The 23730-nt window shown below is 45.5% G+C and overlaps 1 protein-coding gene across 3 annotated transcripts in view; it reads left to right on the top strand.

Moving 5' to 3' along the window:
* LOC105692785 (putative uncharacterized protein DDB_G0271982) overlaps positions 1-23730 on the top strand; it is a 253124-nt gene that overhangs the window by 207700 nt on the left and 21694 nt on the right. For 2 of the 3 annotated variants that reach the window (XM_025747116.2, XM_048652529.1), the window contains one exon: positions 9881-9928. The exons of the other annotated variant lie outside the window; for it this stretch is intronic. In XM_025747116.2, the coding sequence (XP_025602901.2) occupies positions 9881-9928 (48 nt within the window). The remainder of the gene's footprint in view (positions 1-9880; positions 9929-23730) is intronic. 3 annotated transcript variants of the gene reach the window in all.

Here is a 23730-nt window from a genome sequence, read left to right as displayed (position 1 = left end):
GTTTGATCCGATGATTGGATGAAGATAATTCCTGGATCCTGGCGGCTGTAGATTGAGAAAAAAACATCGCCGATAGCTTCTGGTCGCGGAAAACGATTTCGAGCGCATATTTCAACAGCGTGTTGATTTTCCAAAAGTTTAATCGATTTTAGAAATCGGAAGCGATCGGACGACGACGAGCTTTGCCCACGACGGATTTTCATAGTTTTGGAATTCCGGTGAAATCGAATTCTCCGCGGGGTAGCTGGGCGCGTTGAAAATTGAAAATGGAAATTATCGATAGAAGAGCGTAACGATTAGAGTTATATGTTCGGATCGTAATAACGTCGGATCTCCCGTGGTCGAAATCGATAATCACGTTTGAATATTCGTGTTCAACATGCCGATTAGTGTAAAGAATTCTAAGATACGGCGATCTGAAATCAATTAGAAAATCTTCGAAAATAACTTACACCGTTTTTATCGCCTCTTAAAAATGGAAACGCACCGCACCGAACCGAATGCTCGTTTTTCGGCGACGGGAAAGTTCGAGAGTTTTCTCGAACCTCCTCCATACCGTCGCCCCGTTAATCGTGAAATCTTCGAAGATACGTCGGTACTGACAAAAATCGCAAAAACAGAAACGAGGTGTGGCGAAAAATGCGACGAAAAATTAGCGACTCGAGCGATAACGAACGACAAACGATTAGGGACGACGTTGAACGGAAAAAAACGGAGAAACGAGTAGGAGATGAAATATTCGACAAGGATATCCGGTTTCGTTTGCGTAAGCCCGGCCGTGAACCAAACAAATTCCCTACAGTTGAACCCGCTCCCCGAGATTTGTCTGGATCTACGACATCGATTACGTGTTATCGTTACTCATCTGCGACGCGGACGTGGACTAACCGTCGCCTCATATTCACACTCTGAAAGTTGAACTGATCAGCGCTCCTGATGACGCTTCTCTTCGTATATCCTACCTACGTACGTACGTTGCGTTGCGCTGCGCTGCGCTGCGCGTACACGGACGACTGTTACGTGCCTTGCGTTTATTCAGCTTCTTCCAACTCTCGGTAATATCTGATTCAGCGGAGGCAGCTACGTCTCCTCAGAGATTCCGATCTCATATGCTCCTGACGGCGCGGCAGCAGCTGTGGATCAACCAAATACGACGACTCGCCTCCTTTACTCAGCGAGAACTCTCCTTGCGAGTTTACTGAAAAAAAAAAACAAACAAAAAACGAAAAAAAAAAAAAAATACCGCACGTAACGCGGTTGCGCAAGGCACCGGTGCCGATCGCGAGGTTACAACAGCTGATGTACGGAGCCCCGCTGAAAATTCTGCACATCGGATTCCGGCGGCCGTTCGGATCGACGAAATTCTTACGGTGAAAAATTGTCGCCTTTCCACAAAAAAGGGACGAATCACCTCCTCGAAGGGCGCTCCGATCGAAGCAAGCAATCAAGACAATTCCTGATTACAGCGGATCGGATTTTTGGATTACGTGGCGAGTAGAACGGAGTGTATATATATATATATATATATATATATATATATATATATATATATGAACGTGTAAAAAGCGGCAACTCTCGGGTGAAAAAGACACGTCTCTCTCCACCTGTATACTTATAGGTGTTATTTCGTGCGTTTGTGCCTAGGTACGTAGGTACGTACATGAAACGCAATGCGGAGCTGAGAACGTGAAAGCGATTATAACACCGGCCCAACCTAACCTGGTTTTATTCATCTCGACCTCTACTCGTGACCTTTACGCGATGCATCCTAGGAAATATAGCGTGGCTGTAATAACTCTGGACAAACCTCATCGCGTCTTACTCCGCACGCACGGATATCAGGATATAACCAAAGCGTTCCTGTACATGTATACGTGCGACCGGATACATCGTACCGTACCGTGGTGCGTGAGAACAGGTTTTTCGTTGCACAAAATTCTACTTTTCATATTTTTGTCGGTAAAAAGAAGAAGAAGAAGAAGAAAAAAAGAAACCACGAACAAAAATTATCCTACAAAAAAGATACGTTTCAGATGAAAATGAAGAAGAAAGAAAAAAAATTGAAAGAAGCAGATGTGATGAAAAATAGACTCGATCTCGTTGTTGCGATGCACCGAGGATTGTAGAATTTGCTCGCGAGCACTCGGAGCGCTCGTCGCGTTACAGAGGGCATGGAAGGACGTATAGGATCCACCGGCATATTCTTTACTCCCTCGTGTGTGTGTGTGTGTGTGTGTGTGTGTGTGTGTGTGGCGCTGCCAAGAATTACGTAAGAGTACGTATACGGTATGGATATTTTATTAGGGCCCCGTTTGTGCCCGCCGATGCGATTTAACCCGCGGACTCGTCGAACTCCTGCGCTATTATACGACTCGATATGTTGCGCCGTGTGGCTGACGGTTAGAGGGCACCGAACACCTCGCCTGCACGTTCCGCAACTATTAAATAAACGCGGTAAAATTGCGGGTAGCAGCGTTCGATATTTCCGAAGTAATAGAATAGGAGGCGCACGGTCAATGTGAAAGAGGGCGGGTATACCTGCGTACACCGGGTTACGGTGTTGCGCGTGTTTCGTTTATACTTCTAGGTGAATACTTACGGACTTACATACATGGCGTCCGAGTACACCGATAACACGGTTCTGAAATAATTGAGTTGTAGGTTGTTGGAAAATCACGTAATTGCGCAACATTTGTACGCGCTAATAACCGAGTACGCGATGCTTTAACGCGAGGGTTTTCTCCATTGTGGGTTATTAATAGGGACGTATACTTCCGACCGACCAATTATTATCCGAGAGTCTTTGATACTCCGATAGATCATCTTCGAACCTATAATAATTTTATACTCTCCTAATTGTATAGCGAGTCCATTTCGAAAATTCAAAAAGTCCGAATTTTTTGTTTCGAACTTCCAATCACCCTCCCTCCTAATTTTTGTTATTTTCTTCTTATTCTTTGCTATATTTCGGCTCTTCAGTTTTTAGTTAGTCGAAAAAATTCTCGCCTACGAAAACATTCGTCGCACGGGCGATCATGTTAATCGATTCGCTCAAGGAACAAAACTTCTCTTTTCTCTGCTTCTCGTTCGCTTATATTCGTTCATTTTTCCACATTTCGTTAATCTCAGAGTCGATAAAATTATTCTACGAACGGGCCGCAGCGATTGCAATTCATACACATGTCAATTCATCAAGTTACGAGGATGAGAATTTTTCAAATAAATAATCCGGTAAACGTCGAACACCGACGCTATGTAATTTGGACTATTTCCCGTTCCCCTCTTTTTTTTTTTCTTCGTTTTATCTTTTCTCTTACCGAGCGCAATACTTCATCCCCACCCATACCGTGAGTTTAATGAAAGGGGGGCGTTTGTTACTCCGAAGAAACTAACATTCAAATTAATAATAAGATTTATGTAACGATCTGGTGAAATTTAACGTACACTTCGTTATTTATAGACCACCTTGAATAGGCCATTCATTTTCGGGGTATAATCCAGACCGCGTCCGCGTTATACAGCCGTACCTCCAAGATTTAGTGACGAACTTTTTCCAAACTATTTTTCTCTCCCCCCTCGCAGAAAAATCATTCCTCTTTCATTCCTCCTTCATTTTTCTTTCCTTTTTTCTTTTTTCTTTTCCGATTTCCTTTTCTCGAGGGCGCGAAGGTTACAAATCGACAATTGAACGATATTATCGCATTAATAAAAGGTAACTTCCACGTCTCGGTGGCGCGGGAGGAGCAGCAACACCGGCTATCGCGAATTAATCATTTGAACTGCATGTGTACGCGGGTTGCTTCGAAGTGAAACTTCGCAGTAATACGGTATACGCGCGGTATAATAGATCACCCGGTACGGGAGCACCCCGCGTGCTCGCAACTTACAAGTAGAAGCACGTGTCCGAAATGTTGACTTGAGTAATTACGTCAACCGGTTGCCAGAGGGGATGACCACCCCACCTCCGATCCCGTGAATTTTCGGGAGTCACAAATCCGTGTCTCTCCGTATCTCTTATCTCAACTCGTGAATATCCCGAGGATTTATGACCGCCCGGATCCCCCCCCCCCCCCCCGCTTCCCCGCTCGGCTTTATTCGAGACCCTTAAATTTCTCGCTCTCGTAACCCGAGGGTAAAAGACTTCGGGATTTTCTCTAGGGATAATAAGCCAAGTTTAATCTTATATATATATATATATAAATACTCGAAATTCGCAAAACATACCGCGGCCTCCTTTTTAGCCGGCGATAATTTTATAATTTCTTAACGTCGATTATATTAATTCGCTAAATTGCACCACGCGACATGCTCAATAAATTTTTCCCCACGGCGTCCACTCTCCGTATATATATATATATATACATACACCGTGCCGAGGCTTTCTTTCGTACACTCGCTGGTATTATCTATCAATTTGCTCTTGTAATAAACGCCGAAGAATCCAACGTGTACACGATAATATTACCGACGTACTTACCGACGCACATACACCTATTCCCGCCGTCCATCCGTATTGTCTGTATCTCTCGCGGCCTACGTATATCTGAATCTATAGGTGCACTTATCTACTAATACTCGGGAGTTAGATATAAAGTTAAATCTATAGGTATGTTCGGATAATATGGGGTTGCTGACTGCAGGTTGCATGCGATGTAATTAGCCGCGGCACCCGCCACTGAACGGTATATAATGTACGGAGGAGATACATAACAGTCCACGTGAGTCACGCGTCTTATTATTACTGTATATATATAATAAACACAACTGTACGATGTATTGACGATAATTAAAATCTGTGTAACTGTATCGTACCGGGCAACGTATCGCGGCGGAAATATCATAGGAGAAAATCTCGCGCGTTTCATTTTCTAACGAGTTTATTATAAAACGCAGTTAACTTCGTTCGGAGGATCGGAAGAAAAAGAGGAAGAATTCTGGAATCGGGAATCAAAGTATCACTTTTTTAACTCTTATATATATATGTATATATTCAGGCGGAGGGAAAAAAAAATGAGAAAAAACAAAAAAGGAGGAAGGCGCACCGGTAAATAAATAACAAATACGACGACCCCCGCTCTTATTTTTCGTTACTTTATGCGCACCTCGAATTCCTTTTTTTTTTCCATTTCTTAAGGGGAAAGTTTTTATAAATCAACTCTCTTCCCGACTCTTTCATCGTGGCCATGTCACTGCCGCTGCCGCTGCGATATCGCGTCTGCTCCCTACCGTATACCATATGATAAATAGGTGTATAAATTGTATATACCTCGTACACGTACACACGTACTCAGATATACGTTTGTAGCGCGTATGCGCTTACGGCTTACAATGCACTCTAATTGAGGATACGCGGCGCGCCGCCCGCGAGTCAAGAGTATCGAAGGAGAAAAGAAAATATTCGTTTCATTGGGGGGACGGAGAGAGAAAGGGGGGAATTCGAGAGAAAAGTAACAGAGGATATAACGCGGCGAGGGAGAAGAGCGGAGCTTTCGCGTTTCGCGAGCGGCTAATTCATTGCATTAATTCACGGTGTGGGTGCTCCGTGAGCGTACGCCTCTTACGTATATCCTCTCCACGCAATTTTCGTAGCTCGCGGCCTTCCGGCACTTCCGTCATCCCTGCCCGAGATACGTGCACGCGGGATAACTCTCGCACATCATTTTTCAATTATGACGAGAGAAGATGAAAAACCGAGTTGGTTTTTTTTTTTGTTGTTTTTTTTTTTCAAACGGGTCGGATTTTTACTTTCAACGGATTAGGACGTGAGATTCAATCAAGTCGCCGTTACTCTTATCTTTGTTACGGCGATGTATTAATTAAGGAATATTCTTCGGCGGACGAATATAACGCGTCACGTATCCGTCTATATATATATAAACAGTTTCGAAGAATCGTGACCCCGGAGGTCGGAATAGTTAACGAGGCAACGTTCGCTAATATGTTAATAATTACTAAACAACTAATTAAAAATATCTGTAATCCGAAACTACGAACGGTTATACCACCTATACCACATTTCCACACGCGTCTTCTTCTTCGTTATTTGACTGACAATGAGTCCTAAGCCCAATCAGTCGACGCTAGTGACAGGTGGAGTATTAACGCACGAACGTAAAATACCATCTATACACGCGCGCATGTACGTACATACGTACGTACGTATGTACGCATAACGCGCTCTCTCGCCGCACTGATTGATCGAACTTTAACTTATTAACGGAGATCATATTTCTACCGCGAGAAAGTTTACTCTCGGCGATATTGTTCACATCTATTTATACACCTATACCGTATAGGTTGGTGCCCGTGCGCCCATCGTACCTACGTACGTACGTACGTACATCGGAGATGCACAACGGCGTGCGCGCGTAGGTACCGTGAAGAATTTTATTCGAGAGCTTCGGGCATAACTCGCGGAATAATATGTAGCATACGCCCGCGTAGAAAAGATTTGTTCTCTTAATGCATAAGTAACGTATGGTGCAGGGAGCGGCGAATCATCACGCAGCCCCGATCCGACCGTTCAATATACGTACATATCGCCTGCGTTTTCTGGGGAAAAAAATCGCCGTTAACGGAACTCGAGGTCGTCTAAATTGTAGACATCGTATCTGCAGCGAGTCGTTTTTCAATATGTACATATGTATATAAACGTACCTCGTTTCCGCCCACCTCCGCAATGCGAACGAGGGTATTGCGTTACGGTGTTGCAACTCGGTCCCTTCAAGAGGACCGAAATTAAAACCGATTTGAAATACGCTCCGCACGCCCCGAATTGTAATCGAATCTCTCCACCCCGAACTCGTTACGCGCATAACGCGAAAACCTGCGCGAGACGACGTGAAATTTTTCTTGCGAACAACCAGAAGATTCAAACACTTTTCCAAATTTTTCGTTTCGATATCCAGGCGACCGACTCACCGATGTGTCTTGAAATAATTAATCGAGTATCGCGTACAGACGTCATGTTGTATAAACGGACGTGATTAGCGATATCGCTGACAAGTTCGGATAAGTTTTTTTGGTTTGTATTTTTTTTTTCTTCTTTATTTTCATTCAATTATTCACGATCACCCGGCCCGTACGGACGACACGTGGTCGAGAGTCGGTGAGAAACTGTTGAACGGTAGAAAAAGAGAAGGAGAAAAAAAAGAGAAGAAGAAATTATTTGCGAGAATTAGATTAATGTGTTAATTTTCGAAAATTCAATATCTCGGATTACCTATGCGGTGATCGATGATGATGAAATTTTAACGATCTCCGAATATGTTGAATGCGTACCTAGCATACATCAATATATATTATCGTATCAGTATATAGCGTATAGTTTCGTACATGCAACGTGTATGTATGTATATAAATATATGTATATATAATATATAATAATATATCCGAACGTTGAAATGTCGATAAACGCGTATAGGTTAAGATGAATCGAAAAATTTGTTGTGCAAAATATATATCCCAGTACAATAATTACGCGGATCAATTATCATAATTAATGGGGAATTCTCGTGATGGTTATAAGTTATGTCGGTAAGTTGCGACGGGTTTTATCGGTGGTGTGTAACACATATACATAGGTGTGTATGTACGAATAAGTATTGTATGTATATATATAAAATGCGTCTATACATAGGTGTATACGCGGTGTTTATATCCAGGGGAGTCGAAGCCATGAATCTCTATTGATCATTCCTTCGGATTTTTGCCCATTAATTAATTGATCGTGTATTAATCGGACAATTATGCAGTCTATACGGTGGGGTTATACCTATAATACCTGCCTCGCCTCTTTATACACATCTCCGCTAAGACGGCAATTATTCCAAAGCGGCGTCTCAAAGTAAACGACGACGACGATTTCTTTCAACTCTTTTTTTTTTTTTTTTTTTGTTTCGCATTTTTTCGAAGACCCTCTCTCGTGAATTTTGCGCTTGTACGTACGTACGCGTACGTACGTACCTCGCAATATCATCCCTGTGTACCGACGATTATAAAACAAGATTCGAACATCCGCGATAATTTATCTGCATCGGGAAGAGAAATGAACGAAAATCAAAGTGAATCGATGAATCTTTTTATTTTCTTTGCGGGAAGACGCAGACCCCACCCACCCACCCACCGAAGCCGGAAGCCACCGCGATTCAGTTTTTTCGATTCCGGCCATTTTCGCGCTCGGTAATTCAGAGTTTCGAAGAGATTCGCGGAAAACGGTCCGTGAAAATGTGCGCTCCTAGACGCGCTTCGCTCCGAGTCTTCGCCCTATAGCAGACTAGACATTTCTAGCGATATTTTACACCGCATCAAGCCGGTACGTACTCGAAGTGTAAACGGGTTATTTGCATATCAGCCAAGAGCGAGCGAGCGTTGACTGTTTGGTGGAAGAACCGTCGAGACGTCAGTTAGCCCCGGAGTGGTCGGACTAGCCTCAGTTTCCGTTAACGAGCCAACCTCACGGTTGTCCATTTACGCGTTTACGGACACCTGTATGCCTGTGTACGTATCCATGTCCTAGCCATGCGCTTGTACGTGTCGACGCATACGTGCGTCCCTTTTTGCGATATTGCTTTTGCATATTATTGGCCCGTCGATTCACCGTCGACTCTTATCCGCTCGTAATTAATTTTACTCCGCAGTCTTTTCTTCCGTCTATTTTTACTCAATCTTCCTTCACCGTACATTATGATCTTTTGTAGCTTTATGACCCATCGGTGTACAAGCGTTTTACCAACCAGTTTCAGTTATATAGCCTGGTAGTTAATACATATTTGATCGAAACACCTTTCGCTAAATAACGTAGTTGTTTTTTTTTTTTTTTTTTTTTTTTTTTTTTTTTTTATTTTTTTTTTATTCTTTGCTCTCTCGATCGTCACGTACACATCACACGGATGTGATTTTATACCCCGAGATATTTATGGCAATTATAATCAGATCTAATTTACCCTCTGTACTGAAATTGTATACGTATGTACACGTGTCTGTTTTCTTTTCTCGTCTGTTTTGTTTTCGTTTTTGTGTTTTTTTTTCTAATCCATTTATCTTTATAGCACAAAATTAAACGAGAAATTTCATCGTCGAGGAAATTAATATCCTCTGTACCGCGTGTGTATTATACACATTATACGGATGTAATATATTGATTATATTACAGGAATTATACTATGGAAAGATGCACGCGGTAGAGGCGGTACAACGAAGTCGAACGAGATGAGATAAATAACGCGAAATAACATTTGAATTATAAAAACGAACAACGAAAAGATATTTTCCAAGTAGATTAAGCAAAAACGTTAATTTATACTACTCGCGTTAATTGCGACACGAGTTCCAGCTTTTGCTCATCGGATCTTATTAGCGCGCAAACCAATTATACACCTTTATTAATATCAATTATAATTAAGGTGACAACGCGCAGCGTCCACCTCATCCTAGTTTACAAACTGTACACGCATACATTATATCGGGCGCGAAATCTCTCGAAGACGGTCTTTTTTTCTCTTTTTTTCTCGCGGATCACGTTTCCCTCAAGGGACAAAAAAGTTGACCGTCGGTACGTACGTACGTGGAATCCGTTTACGCTACCCGCAACGTATCATATTTTGCAATTAAATTACATACGATTTACAACGTATGGATATAATTGGAAAAGTATACACGTAACGTAATTCACCATTTCTGTACTAATCAACCGGTTATCTACCGATCACCGTTATTACGAACCGTCATCATCTTCGTCCCCAATTTCTACGTAGGATATGTTACATACATATTATTTACATATATGCGCAGGATATACATATATGTGTACGCTGGTATCCAACTATAGGTATACTAGCAGTTTCTCGTTTTGACTATATAAATTTTCTTTTGTTTCCAGGTAAGCGGCCGTTCCAACAGAGTTCTTCGCCTAGGCTACTCTCCATAGGTGAGTCACGTGCTTTATTATGGGTGCGACCCTGACTATGTAATAATACATATATATGAATGCCATGTACACATACCCGTATACTATAATACTGCACATGGAATATGTATATCGGCTGCGAATGCGCTCGCAAAGTATGTATACATATACAGAGAATTGTGTTTCGCAAATCGACTATTATTCGCAGCGTATTTGGAAATTGGACGACGACAAAAAAAAAAAAAAAAACAGATAGAAAAATTGAATAAAAATTTGCGTCGAACCGCTTCATAAATCCGCGAGGACTGTATGGTGTCCGCATCGCGGTTTCGCAAGTGGCGCGCGCTAAAAATCGTCACCCGATGGGTGGGTTTCGGCCAACCTTTGCCCTTTCCGTCCTTCTTTTTCTTTTTTGTTTTTTTTTTTTTTTTTTTTTTTTAGTTTTTCTTCCTGCAAATACGAACTTTGCGCAGGTCTCTAGGAGTCCCACGCGGGCGTACGGATTTCCCCATAGGCTGCGGAGCAGCGGTAGCGCGAACGCGTTAGAATATTACGATATCTATTTGTCTGATCGGTTAAAAGTAGCGTCGGAAACTTGGTTACCTAGTCGCGGTATAATATAGCGCGGAGTACGTGTGTACCTACGTTACGTTCTTACGACCCACGTTTAAGTCGCGCAACGAGCCTTATTTAGAGCACTACTCCTGCGTATGGGCGTTATTCGTACTTATGCGCATAATACTCGTTGGAATATCGTATATGCCCGAATCAGCGTGCTCGCGAATCAGCGGAGTTTAGCTTGAAAATAATACAGATCCCCCTTGGAGAAACGGTATGGGTACAGGAAACGCGATCGATGCTATACGGGGGTAACGATCAACCGAAACACCCGAAAATACGAATAATAATCAACGCGAAGAAACACGCAACGCGAGAGAAAAAAGAAAAGAAAAGAAAAGAAAAAAAAAAAAAAAAAACGAAATGGACGGAAATAAAAAATGATCGAAAACGGAGCAATTATAACTAATTCGCCCGCAGGTGGGCGAATATATCGGTACGGTAATGCCAAACGTGTACACACCTTTGCGAAGAAAATCTATGTGGCTATAGAAAAAGAATGATACGTGTACGTGTACGGTTTGTATGCGCAAGTGTGTGCGAGGCGGTCTATCGATCTCCTGCGGAGAGATCCGTAACGAATATCGCACGCAACCGCAACGATAGAAAGGCTATCAATTAAACAGTACTCAATTCGGAGTCTGCGATATACTGACCCAACTTAACCCATTCGTATCTATACGTGTGGGATCCGATCCGACTAGATCCTTACGTGTGAGATCCCCACGGATAAGCGGTGCTAATAAAAGCGAACACGGCTGACCCAACGCACGCGTATATTATAATTCCGAACTATAATATACCCGATCTCCGTTTGTCCGTAGAAAGTAAACCCAGATATAGCGGGCAAACGATCGCCGGTTCAATTGCCGATTCGCTCCTATCGCGACTCGATTACCTTTTCGATATCTCCTCTCCGTTGGTTTCGCCAAAGATTTTTGATTGTCATCGTTGAATCGTAGTGAAAAAAATGATGAGGTGAAGAAAAAAAAAAAAAAAAAAAAAAAAAAAAAACGATCGCAACGATTAACTCGTTATCGCCGGAATACAGATCTAGCGGCGAGTTATTATAGATCCAGCGTGGATCCTATGCGGTCGTAAATAAATTTTCCTCATCTCACGACTACCATTATGTGCAGAGTCCTTCGGATTTCAGTGTAAATGCAAAATCGCGCTTAATTTATGTTGGCAAGGTACACGGCCGGTACTAGGACCCCCGCGGCGCACTTACAACGACTTCATAACCGGGAGACCGGCTGCCGGGCCCCCGCGAACCCCGACGGCCCTGAAGGGGGTCTGCGTTTTCAAGCGAGAACTCCCGGTTATCACCTACGACCGCCCAACTAATTCGCCCCGACCCTTCTCCTCCCCGAAACATGCGGCGCGAGGTGTAGAGACGCGCGTCATACGTTTTTGGAACGGGCGGAGATATCGAAGGGAGCGGCGCGGTTGCGATTGAATTTCCCACGTGGTGGAGGTTCGCCGGTACGCGTACCCGACCACGGCGGAGCACGGCGCGAATAGAAATTCGATAGAAGCGGCGCGCCGCATGCGTGGCCCCGTCTAAATCTCGTGGAATATAGCCGGTACGCTACATCCAATCGTATAATTAATGCCCCGGCATTAATTCACACCGTCTGACTGATTTCCGATGCTCATCAGCGTGCAGCGAGGCCCAACCAAAGGGTTCACGGGGTTCACCTGTATCCCTGCCTCGCCCGTTGAGAAAACTTGTCTAAATCACGTAGGAGAAACTGTTGAGGAGGCCGCGAAACGCGCGGCGGCGCACACATCCACCTCTCCCCCACACGTGCACGACGGGGTTATACCCGCGAGCGAGCGGGACATGTGGGCTCGGTTTGGCCTACGTTGCGCGCCGTATGGTGCCCGAGGTACGGGAACGGTACCGATTTATCCGCAACGGCGCGTTGGTCGGGGCATACGGCGCGCGGTCCGCTGCGGACGGGTTGCACGGGAATCATCGGCGATGCTTAAGCGGAGAGAAATTAATAGCCTGGTATTAATTCTCACTGATTCTCCACGAAATGACTGGTTGCTTGATTCCATCAATCTACGATGCTAATAATAACAGTCGTTCCGACCGGTATCGACGGGTCCGCGTCTAACTCCGGAGTTGCAGGTTACACGCTGCTATACGAGGAATACCGTGGAATTACCGAGTAACTCACGGCGAAATGGAAGTCCGAGATCTCTCGTCGATCTGGACAATTTCGGAACATTTCTTTTTTTTTCTTCCCCCTCTCCCTTCTACCGTGAAATCGAACTAGACCGATTTTGTCCGTAGGGAGCGTATAGAAAGAAATTTCGATCGGTCGTTCCTCGGGCAACGATTAGTAGAAACCAGAAACGACGATACGTTATTTTGCCGTTGCCACAGTTTTCGTGGCGTTGAACGGTGGTCGCCATGTTTTGAACATGTATAAACAAACGTGGCGTTGGGTGGGGGGGGGGCCATCTTGTAGCAATCTTCTTGTTCGGAACATGGCTCAAGGCCGCGAAAACTGACAACGGCAGAACAGCGTATATCGTCGCTTCTGGTTTCTACCAGTCCCTTGTACCGTGGCGCGATTGACGGAGGTTCATTTTCAAATTGTAGAAAACCAGCGTGGCGGGTCAGGCGATTTATAGCGCTGAATCAACTATTGTCTTCAATGTCGACTTATCAATCTGCCTATCGGACGTCACTCTCATGCCGCTGCGACCCGGCGACTGACGCATCTCCGAGAAATCCGCTCCGGGACGCCTGACCAGAACGGAGACCCAAGTGTCTGAAAAGACTGATGCGCTACTCGGCGTCGACGTCGCCCGTCGACGTGCGGCGCTCGAAATCCTTCTTCTTTTTTTCTCCTCCTCTTATACGCGGTCATCGCCGATCCTTCTTTCCCAGGAGTGTACGGGCACCGCTTTTTTTATTTCATTTATTTTATTTTATTTTTTGTTTCCCCCACTCGTTTATTTATTCCTCTTATTTTCCCGATGCGCGACTCTCTCGTATTATCCTACTTCGCATGACTCGAGAAAACGGGGTGAATATCCATTCGGGAAGAAACTGTCTTCGCGGTACAAAGAGACGCGTCGGCTACGTTCTGCATATACTGAGGATATAATGGAATAGATCGCGGCTAGCGATTTATCGCGACAATTTTCATGTCCTTCTCCCCCTCCGCTCCCGGTCGCCCTCGCCCTCCGACCGTCCGTATTTATGTATACAATCCTCTGTACTTTCGGCGCAAAGAATTGCACGGAATACGTCAACAATAGGGGGCAAACGGACAACGATACATTTTAACGTGCCAACTCCGTACGAGCAGAGGTTACAACCGGTAACCGTTCGCGTGCGCCCGAGGTCGCGACGTACCGCAACCTATAACGACGTCCTCAGGAATCGAAGATGCGCTACCCTGCCTCGTAAATTACACGAGACTCTCGACCGGCTTTCTTGGTCTACATTCGGCGGCGCGTTCCACCGGCGGCGGCCGCCTCGACGAAATACCTCGACGCGAAGCAAAAGTCTCTCCAACGCCCACGTGTGACGGATTTTCCGCTCTCGCGTTCGGGGGGGAGTTTGACGGCTTTTATCGCGACGATGCGGCCGATGGATCGAGAAAGAATTTCGTTTCTCGGAAGGGGCCGAAAACGTTGATTTTTACGACAATCGAGATGTAATTAATTTTCGAAGTATCCACCCGTTCGCACGCGGTCCTGTGTCTTTTATTTCCTTCGAAAACTTCATTGCGTAATTTTTCGTTAAAGTTTCAACGTTAATCCCGTGTAGATGTAATTATTGCATCGAAGTTCAATTACTTTTTGTACCGATTACGCCGATATAATATAATATCGAGGAGGATCGCGCATCGGAACAAATTAGGCCTCGCATCGTTCAAAAAAAAAAACAACCGCTAACGCGCGTTACACGTCCTCGGCGGTTTGACAGTCCTTAATAATCACCCTGCAGCCGGAGCCCTCCCTCGTTCCAACAAACGACCATCAAGTATGATTTCTGTTTGATTTTAATTAACATTAATTTGCATAATAGCCTCGGCTCAGCCCCGACGTACGTACGGTACGTACGGTACGTCCGCATCAAGACCCTCCTCGGCCGCGGCATGCGTTACGTCATCAACGACGCGCGGTTACGGGGTACCCCACCTATCTTACGATGAGCTGATTGCGAACGCGGCTAAACTTTTTCAACGTGTTCCGCTTTACGGTTCGCCTTTTATTACTACACGTATACCAGCGCAACCGACCGACCGACCGACCGACCGACCGACTCTCTCGGTACTCGCGACGCTCCCTGTCATCCGACTGCCAACTGCGGTAAGACGCGCAACTCGAGTCCCGCAATTTTCTGCCATTCGCCTTCGGCTCCGACTTCGTTTTCGACTTCGCCTCACTTCTCCTGCCTTTCTAATTACAAATTAGTTTAACCAACAATGAGATACCACCATATAGCCGCGAGTATTTAACGTGTAACTCGAAAACGTTTAACCGGATCACTAACTACTATATATATACGTGTTATACACCAAAGTGATTCGTTCTCCGTGTCAGAATTCGCGCTAATGACCGAGCCGTAACTCGCTGGTCGTTTAACGATAACGTCGTTTTACCGACGGGTAGCCTGCACGCGCTCGCGTGTACGCGGAATTTCCGTCGGACAGTCCAGTTCTGTCGAAATGCACTTGCGGGACGCGAGGATTGCGGGGGGGGGGGGGGGGGGGGGGCGATCGTTCTCCGCGCTCGGCGTTCCCATCGCGGATTCACCTCGCCTAGAGATATTTGCATCCGCGAAACGCGCCGGCAGCTGCCGACGCGCACACGTGGCGATCATATCCGCGTGCGAGTTCACCTATGGGATAGCTTACGTACGGGCTATGATTTCGCAAAATGTTGTACGCGTATAGAAATATATATATGTATATATATATATACGCGCGCGATATCTGGAGCTAAATAACTTCTTGTTCGCTCGATCGCTTCGTTTCCCTACTATTCCCTGGATTCGCGATACGAAGAGCTGCCGCGTTAGCAGAGACGCGTGTACATACTTTCAAATGGCAGCCGTGAGAATTTTCAGAATCCGATCGGACCTCGATGCCAGGACAGTCGCACATTCGGTGGATTTGATCGACGGTTAGCTACTCCGGTTCCAGCTTTACCGGATTCGCTTCGTTTCCCGTTACACTTGCCATCAGTTTTCCAAAATTCATCGATCGGCGACATTTTTCTGAAAGCCGATCGAAATGGACGGACTCTAATGCATATCCTGCAGGGATCGTTGCGTCCCCTTGAGTCGGCGAGGACGTGGTGCGGATCGTCGATACGTACAACGACTCGATCATCTTCAAGGACTTTAGTTACGTACACCGTCGCCGTTCACTACGTTACGGACGATCCGCGAGAAAATCGAACTGGTACATCTCGTATTTCACATCTTCCGTTCCTCTCGGAGCGTCGACATTTTTCTCATTCGTTTATCGGGTCATTATTTCCCTCGCTTGTGTACACTCGAAGATCCTTATCTGGTTTCTACACCGATATTGCCCAACGTTCCCGCTAATCGCTCAGATCCTAATAACGAACAACCCCGACGGCTATTGAGCAATAATAAATTCGCTTCGTTTGGAATTTCATTTTGGCCACCTCCGTCCGAATTTCGGTTCAGAATTCGCGTCGCTTAACGAACCGTGGTTGTTCGATTGACTCGTTTATTCGAATGTTCTTTATTCCTTTTTTTTTTTTCTTCTTCTCTCCTTTGCCACCGTTCGTCCAGCTGCACAGGGTGAGTCGTTGCACGTGTATAAAAGTGCGTGATATCTGCGCTGAAAAACAAAAGAAAAAAAAAACAAAAAAAAACCTTTAGATAAATAAGCTTGCGTAGTAAATAAGAGTAACTGAAGAACGTCGTCGGTAGCAGCGGCGGTTGCGGTAGCCTCGCGGAAAGTATCTTTGAACGCGTGATTGAATTGACTTTGTCCCCGTCGTGTAGATGCGATAGGCTCACGTTCTACGCTAAGAGCGCTTAGCCTGCCTTTTATAGAAAATAAGTTAAAATATTCCAGTGGAAACAAGCAACGCCGCAGCCTTGAACAAGACGTTCTTGTGCAACAAGTATCGACTGGGAAATACTGCAGCTGTGTCATTGTGTTATAGCCTTAAGGTAACCGCGACTGTTCGGCCAATTAGGCGACAAAAAAAAAAAAAACAAACAATATCAACAGAAACAAACCAGCCGAACAACGGATATCGAAAACTGAAATCGTCGTCCGGTCGGACGGACTCTTTCTATATCCTCATCGTTGTGCATCAATTTATTTCGATGGGAATTACGCGGAAATACGACGACCACGTCGTTCCTGGCGAATCACCGAGCCCCGCAAAACACACGCGCTTCCATCGGACGCAACTCGAGTCAGCTCTCGGTCTACCCGACTCGTTGAAAATGAAAATCCGTTCGAATTCGGCGATATGAAAAAATACACGCGCAGTTTACGAACCGCGACAATATCGCTGCGGCATAAACGCGACTCGACCTACGCTAACGCCCCGTTTTAACTCGTTACGATATCCGACGTGCGATCGCAGATGCGGAATTTACTGTTTCCCGAACGCCGTAGACGCCAGTCACAGGGATTAGCATTCGCGGTGCGCGCGGTAATTGATTGTAATCCTACTCGGGAAGGTTCCCAGCCGTCGAGGTTTTACAAGTCGTACGCGGATCTACGGAGATGCTGCAACGATCCGGTGACTAACGATATACCAGCTGTTCGCGGGTTTTCATGATCACCGAAAATATGAAAACTCGTCCTCCAATCGATTTGGATGAAATATTTCTTTGTGAATAGAAATAAATATCGTTACGACGTACTCTCGAGATTCTCGTGTGAGCCAACGTCATCGATGATCGACCATAGCCTGATTGCTGTATAATCATGCGTCGTAAATATTCAATGGCGTTCGCGAACGCCGCTGTGCCGAAGACGTCCGTTTCAATCGTTGACGTTATATACTGGACAGCTACTTCATGAAGCGTTTATATTGCTTCCCAATTCTGCATGCATAACTTCAGAAGTTAGCGATCATACGTGACGAAATATCCGAACACTACCGGTGCAATGATTTAGAAAAATGTTCTTTTCATTTTCAATAATTAATTTATGCTATTACATATGATTTTCACGAATATCAATTGAATATATCATTATTTACAAATTGATTGACCAAAAATTTCATCAAAAATAGTTCGTTAAATACTGTTGTATATTATGATTTAAGAGATATAATCATTGCTCGCGTTTTAGCCTCAATGCGTTAGATTCTAAAATTTTCGAAATTATCTCGCTGCTTCATCGGTAGACCGGTAATTTTACCTGTCGACCGTCGGAGGAAATAGATTATACCCAGTTCCCTTCGACGCGGGTATATTTTGGAGGAGCTGAAAAATCATGAGAACGGAATATCCAATCGGTAGTCTCACACTCTCGGAATTCTTGACATTCGGACCTTTTTTTCCTCGGCTGTAACCAATCAGTTCACGCTGAACTTTTCCATTGTCGGATAGCTCGCGTCTGACCGATGTTGTTGAAATGAGATCGGCGAACTCCTTATCGTTAGTAACCGTCTCGTAGCGCGTCTAGGAGTCCGCGTTTCATTTCGTTCCATTCGATGGGATTTCAGTGACGAATAAAAAAAAAAAATGAACTTTTTATCTTTTGTCACAGAATAAAGGTTCCCATGCGCAATCTCGTCTTTCGGTGCGTCTCGATTTTCACCGCAGTTACGGTGATTTATTTTTGTTTTTTTATTTTTATTTTTTTTTTTTTTATTCGGAAACAAACAAAATGATTTATCGACCCCGAGGTATATGGGAGCGCGGATATCGTCGTACGCCATTTAGCGGCGATGCATCAAGCACGTTTCTCATCACTGACAAGCGGCTAGCGAATCCCAATGAATTTCGCATGCTTGATCCGCATACGTCCGACAATGAGCTTCGGCAACCGAGAATCAATCTTCGAGATTTATCACTAGAAGAGACAAACGAGTTGCCGCGTTGTCCACCGCGGCTGTTCGAAATATGCAAAACTTTGAAAAAACTTACCCGATGTCCATCACCGTTTAATGTATTCATTCCTCCTGTATTTCTATACATATATACTCATGTATCACGATATTCGAATGTACCTACCTACCTACCTACCATCTTTCCATGCGTTCCTGGCTGCATAATCAGCACGGTTTCGCTAAAAACGTTGACAAATCTCGAAAAAATCGAGAAGAAAATTCGAGTGGAAAAACTCCGTTGAGAGTGGGCCGCCAACGGTGCGCGTGGCGAGATTTTCCCCGTGAAATTCGAACTCGTTCGAAGAGGCGATGAAAAAAATAAATGACCAGTGAATAATTCAGCCTATTCGATCTACGATACGAAGAACAGCGCTGACAATGAGTTCAAACGCGCCGTAAGACCGTATAATCAGATATACCCCGGAGGCAGCATCCGACGTCATGACGTCACGGTTTAAATCACGGCTTTGGGAGCCGGAAGAAAGTATGAGGAAGAGTCCTGATCGACCATAGTCGCCTCGGCCTACCGCGCCACCCTCTTTGGGATCGGAGGTTCTCGCCGAAGAACGAGGACGCGCGGGGATATCGGGAGACCGCGACGCGACGGATTGAATATTCGTAGGACGTTCCGCTCGAACGGCGATCGCCCCCGCGTTTGGAAACAGAGTGGGCGGGCCACCCCTTCTGATCGGGCGTCGATGCGACGTTTTAACGTACAGAAGTAAAAAAAAAAAAAAGCGTCGCGCGTCGCGCTTTCATCAAAGAGTAAGCGCCGCTCTCGCGCGGAAACTGGACCCTTGAGGATCGCGATGCATCATCCGGTTTCATAATACCGTTCGCGGATAGGTACACAGTGTTCTCGCTCGTATAATAACGTTGTGCCGACCGTCGTTTCAATGTTCCCAACATGTAAAGGGGACAGACGACTGCCAAGCTGGGGGATTATACAGGCGGCGGCGCGGTTGCTTTTATTGTCGACTTTTCTACACACAATTTACGAGTGAACTCGACTCGGATGTAAGAAGAGAAATGTACCCGACCAACCTCCGTAACCTTCGGTAATATATTTATGAGTAGTTGTTCGAGTCACACTCGGAACACCCTTTCATACATCGTAAAATGTACAAACATTGCATTTCGCTCGGTCGGTCTGCCTGCCTATGCCATCGAGAACGAAACGACGGTTCTTCGGCTGCTGTAAACTAAATATAACACGATCGCATACGCGTTGCGCCGTTCCTCATTTTCTTTCTTTTTTTTTCTTTCTCCGTTCGTTGGTTTTTCCTTTTTCTCCCCCCCCCCCCCCCCCCCCCCCGCCCTTATTTTTTGTCGCCGCTTGTTAATATCTGCTGCGAGCGGTTGGTTCTTACTCGCTCGCTAATACGCTACGAAGGGGAGAAACGGGTTACTCCGTGTTTAATATACGAAGGGCGGTCACCGCGCTCGTAAAGATCAAGGTCACGGAGGAGGTTATTGCCGCGCGTACGCGCCCGTGATTTGTGGACCGATGAAATTTTATACCGTAAAGTTGAGTAACCCCCTCGAGATTAGAGGTGTTAAAAGCTTCGGCGAGTTCACGTATACGATCGTTAAAACCCGTTGGATCGATCGTTTCGAGAAAGTTCTTTTTACCCCACACGGCCATACGAGTGCGGTTGGTACATCGTCTCATTGGTTGTACGGTTTCGACGTGCGTTCGCCTCCTTTTCCGTGTGGTTAATTAATTACCCCGCACCCATATTGCACACCTCGTTAGCCACCTGGAATAACTACGGCACGCTTTTAGTCCTCGTCTGTGTTACGCAACGTATATCCCCCTAGAACCGACGTGGCTACGAGACGTAGTAAATTCTTCTGCGACCAACGAGAAAAAATAATAGAATCGAGAGAGAAGAAAAAAAAAAAAAAAAAAGAAAAAGAAGAACGAAGGGGAACGCTACGATGGAAAAAACTGTCGAACAATCGCGACGCGTCGTCGATCGGGTTATTCGCTTGGCGAATTCGTTTTTCTGGAGATGAAAGAAAAAAAAAAAGAAGAAGGAAAACTTTGAACGTAACTCGGAGTCGCGGCACGGCGGAGGTCCGATAATTTTAGTATACCTACAACGTAGAAAACTATCTCGATTTCGCTGACGTTGGTTAGCTCGCAGTCGGTACACACGGAACGACTATAAGGATTTCTGTCTTTGGCAACGGTAATGGATGGATGGAAATTGATACCCATTAAGGACCGTGGTCTGGCTATTTATTCCTTAACTACCTATTAATGTAGTATCAACTGTTTTGGCGTTATTGCCGAGCTAGCCAACCCGTATAGAAGTTCGCGATATAGGCAAGATTTGCGAATGCCAGCCGCTAAAAATTACAACCCGCTTATTCGACGGAGGTATACCACATTATTACGTATGTATATCGGACCCTGTAACAGGATAGTAAGTATAATTCCGTAAAACTTGTAATATTATACGCGCTATTATTCGCATAGCGGATAAATCGATGAATTATATCGTTCACTCGACGATAAATGGAAAAAGATAAGAAAAATAGAAAATACTCATTAACATTCGTATCACTGACTCGGAATAGGCATGGGAATTTATTATTCGCGAAATAGAAACAACACCTGGCCGATAGTCCCGGGCCGATAATACCGTTCGACGCGAGATTTCGAGTTTGTTCGTCGCGCTCTCGAATAATCGAACCGCGAGCGGAGGGAGAATGAAAAAAAAATCTTGGAAAACGGGAGGAAATAATCAACCATTAGCCTCTCGATGTTGATAACTCAATGGGAGAGAATAATCGCGTATAATTCAACGATGGTATAATAGCGAAATGGTGCTACGAGGCGGTATACGAACAAACTGGACAATTCGTATAAGGCACTAGGAATAGCATCTCCTCTGTGTACGTCGTGTGTTTGTTCGCTAAGCACAATAAGAGGAGAAGCTAACGTGTTTCTAAAAGTTTCAAATGATTCCGACGCGTAAAAGGGTTCGTCGAGACGCGTCTATCCGATGATAGCCGTGTGCGCACGTAGCCATAACCTAACCTACGTGAAAACCACCAACCTCTGCTGCGGGATGCTGCTGCGAGGTACACGTGACGGCACGATGAATTATACGCCTCGATAAGGTCGTACGCGCTAATTTATTATCCTTGTAATCGTGATTTTTATTATCTCTCATTACACCAGAAAATTAAAATGGATAAAAATAAAGGACACAATAAAAATGGTATAGCGAAAAATGGCGACGCGAACGGCGGATGCTAAAGACCATTTTACATTCTACGTAGCCACGGTGGCGCGGGGCAAATAAAACCGTATCCACGTGCACGTACCTCACCTTACCTCCAACAGAAACGACGACCACGCACGATGCATGCGGAGTGTTAGGAAAAATTGCAATTTATTAGCCTAGCGTCGGGAATCCCTCGCCATTCCGCAGACGCTCTCCAAGCTCCCCGCGCGTCTCGCACAACCACCCACTCGCGGTGCACCTGCGAGCTCTAGCTCTGTGCGATGTATTATATTATTATTATTATCATTATCATTATTATTATTATTATCATTGTCATCATTATTACGTAAAGCGCACACGTTACGCAGGGTCGACAGGGTTGAAGACTTCGCGATCGGTAATTCAGTTCGAAAGACCTTAGGACACCGTTTCGAGTTACAGAGAAATCAACGATGTGGAGAAGACGTGATATTTGTTCTCGCAATTGAGAAAAGCTGTTCGTCGTTGAAATGAAAAATAAACTTCGAGGCTCGAAGGGTTTTCAACGATTCGTCAGCCGATAGGGGACGTCACCGATCAGATGCGGTGACGTTACATCGCGTATACATCAAAGAAACCGATCGACACCAAAATCTAACGACAATACGATGAAAGATTGATTAATTTCAAGGCGAAATAGAATCGTCATCAATGACTACGGCCGAGAGCTGTGCGAATGGGTACGACGATACTATATTTACCGACGTGTGGCTAACCGCGTACCCCCTTATACGTATACCCGCGTACAGTAAACCTCTGTATAAATTGCGGACGGGGGAGGGAGGGAGAGGGCGGAGCGCGAGGTGCCGATCCGCGATAAATCTGTGAACGGTGATAGACGATCGTCGGTTGGCTCGGCTGCCCACCCGGTGGTTCGCCGAGAGTTTGATTCCCTCGCGCATATTATAACGTACGTACGTACGTGAACACGGTACCACGGACATCCGTACGTCTGTACATTGTATATCGAAAGCGCAGGAAAGCGCGTCGCCCTGCGTGCAGCAACCTGCGCCACCGTGTCGCACCGTGAGCGTATCACCTGTTACGTTCGCTGTTACAGCGCGTGTTCGATGCCTCGAAGATCATCCCGCGTATTGTACCTGACCCGCGCGCTACGTGCACTTCGTTATTATCGAAGGTTATCAAGCGGTGGCTGTTCGCGGAACAATGGAGCTTTCGTCTGGTCAGCGACCGCATATATGTATGTAAGCCCGCAGCGCGACGACAGTACGCCCTCGAGGTGTTCGAGAAACGTACGAAGAGAGAACAACAACGGAGAAATTTCTCCGTCCAATGAGCCGGTCGTTCGTAAGACATTTCTTAGGTGTGTCGCGCGCTCTTTCGATTCCCCCAGAATTTTTCGAGCACATCCGCTCAATTTGTGAGAGCACTTCGCATACTCAATCTGCGGCCGGTCGAGGAACCCGATCGGAACGAACGGACACGCGGGGATTGATTCGGGGCGAATTTCGGCAGACGATTTTTCCGTAACACCGGATAACTCGCGGGGATCCCCACGTTTTCGGTTACCTCGAGCGACGCGTTCGTTCGAAACGTCGGTCCTTGCGGATCACGCGTTTCTCTTTCGAAGGCTGACGGTTTAGTACCGCGGGCGAACCGTCGAAACGTAAACTTTCCTCGCCGTTACGCTCTTCGTGGGTGTCAAAAAGTAAACGGTAAAATAAATTACAAGACACGCGAGCTCTTCTTCCTCTTCTTATTTCCCCCCCCTTCCCCCCCCCCCCCCCCCCCCCCCGTCCGTCCCGTGGGACGAGAGACACGCGATGCGTTTCGATGAACAACAAAACAAACGTTCAATCGCTGGAAAGGTTTGTTCTT

The sequence above is a fragment of the Athalia rosae genome, chromosome 1 (genome assembly GCF_917208135.1).
Source record: "Athalia rosae chromosome 1, iyAthRosa1.1, whole genome shotgun sequence".
Taxonomy (NCBI): domain Eukaryota; kingdom Metazoa; phylum Arthropoda; class Insecta; order Hymenoptera; family Athaliidae; genus Athalia; species Athalia rosae.
The sequence above is the reverse complement of the archived record's forward strand: the minus strand, read 5'-3'. Positions and strand labels throughout refer to the sequence as shown.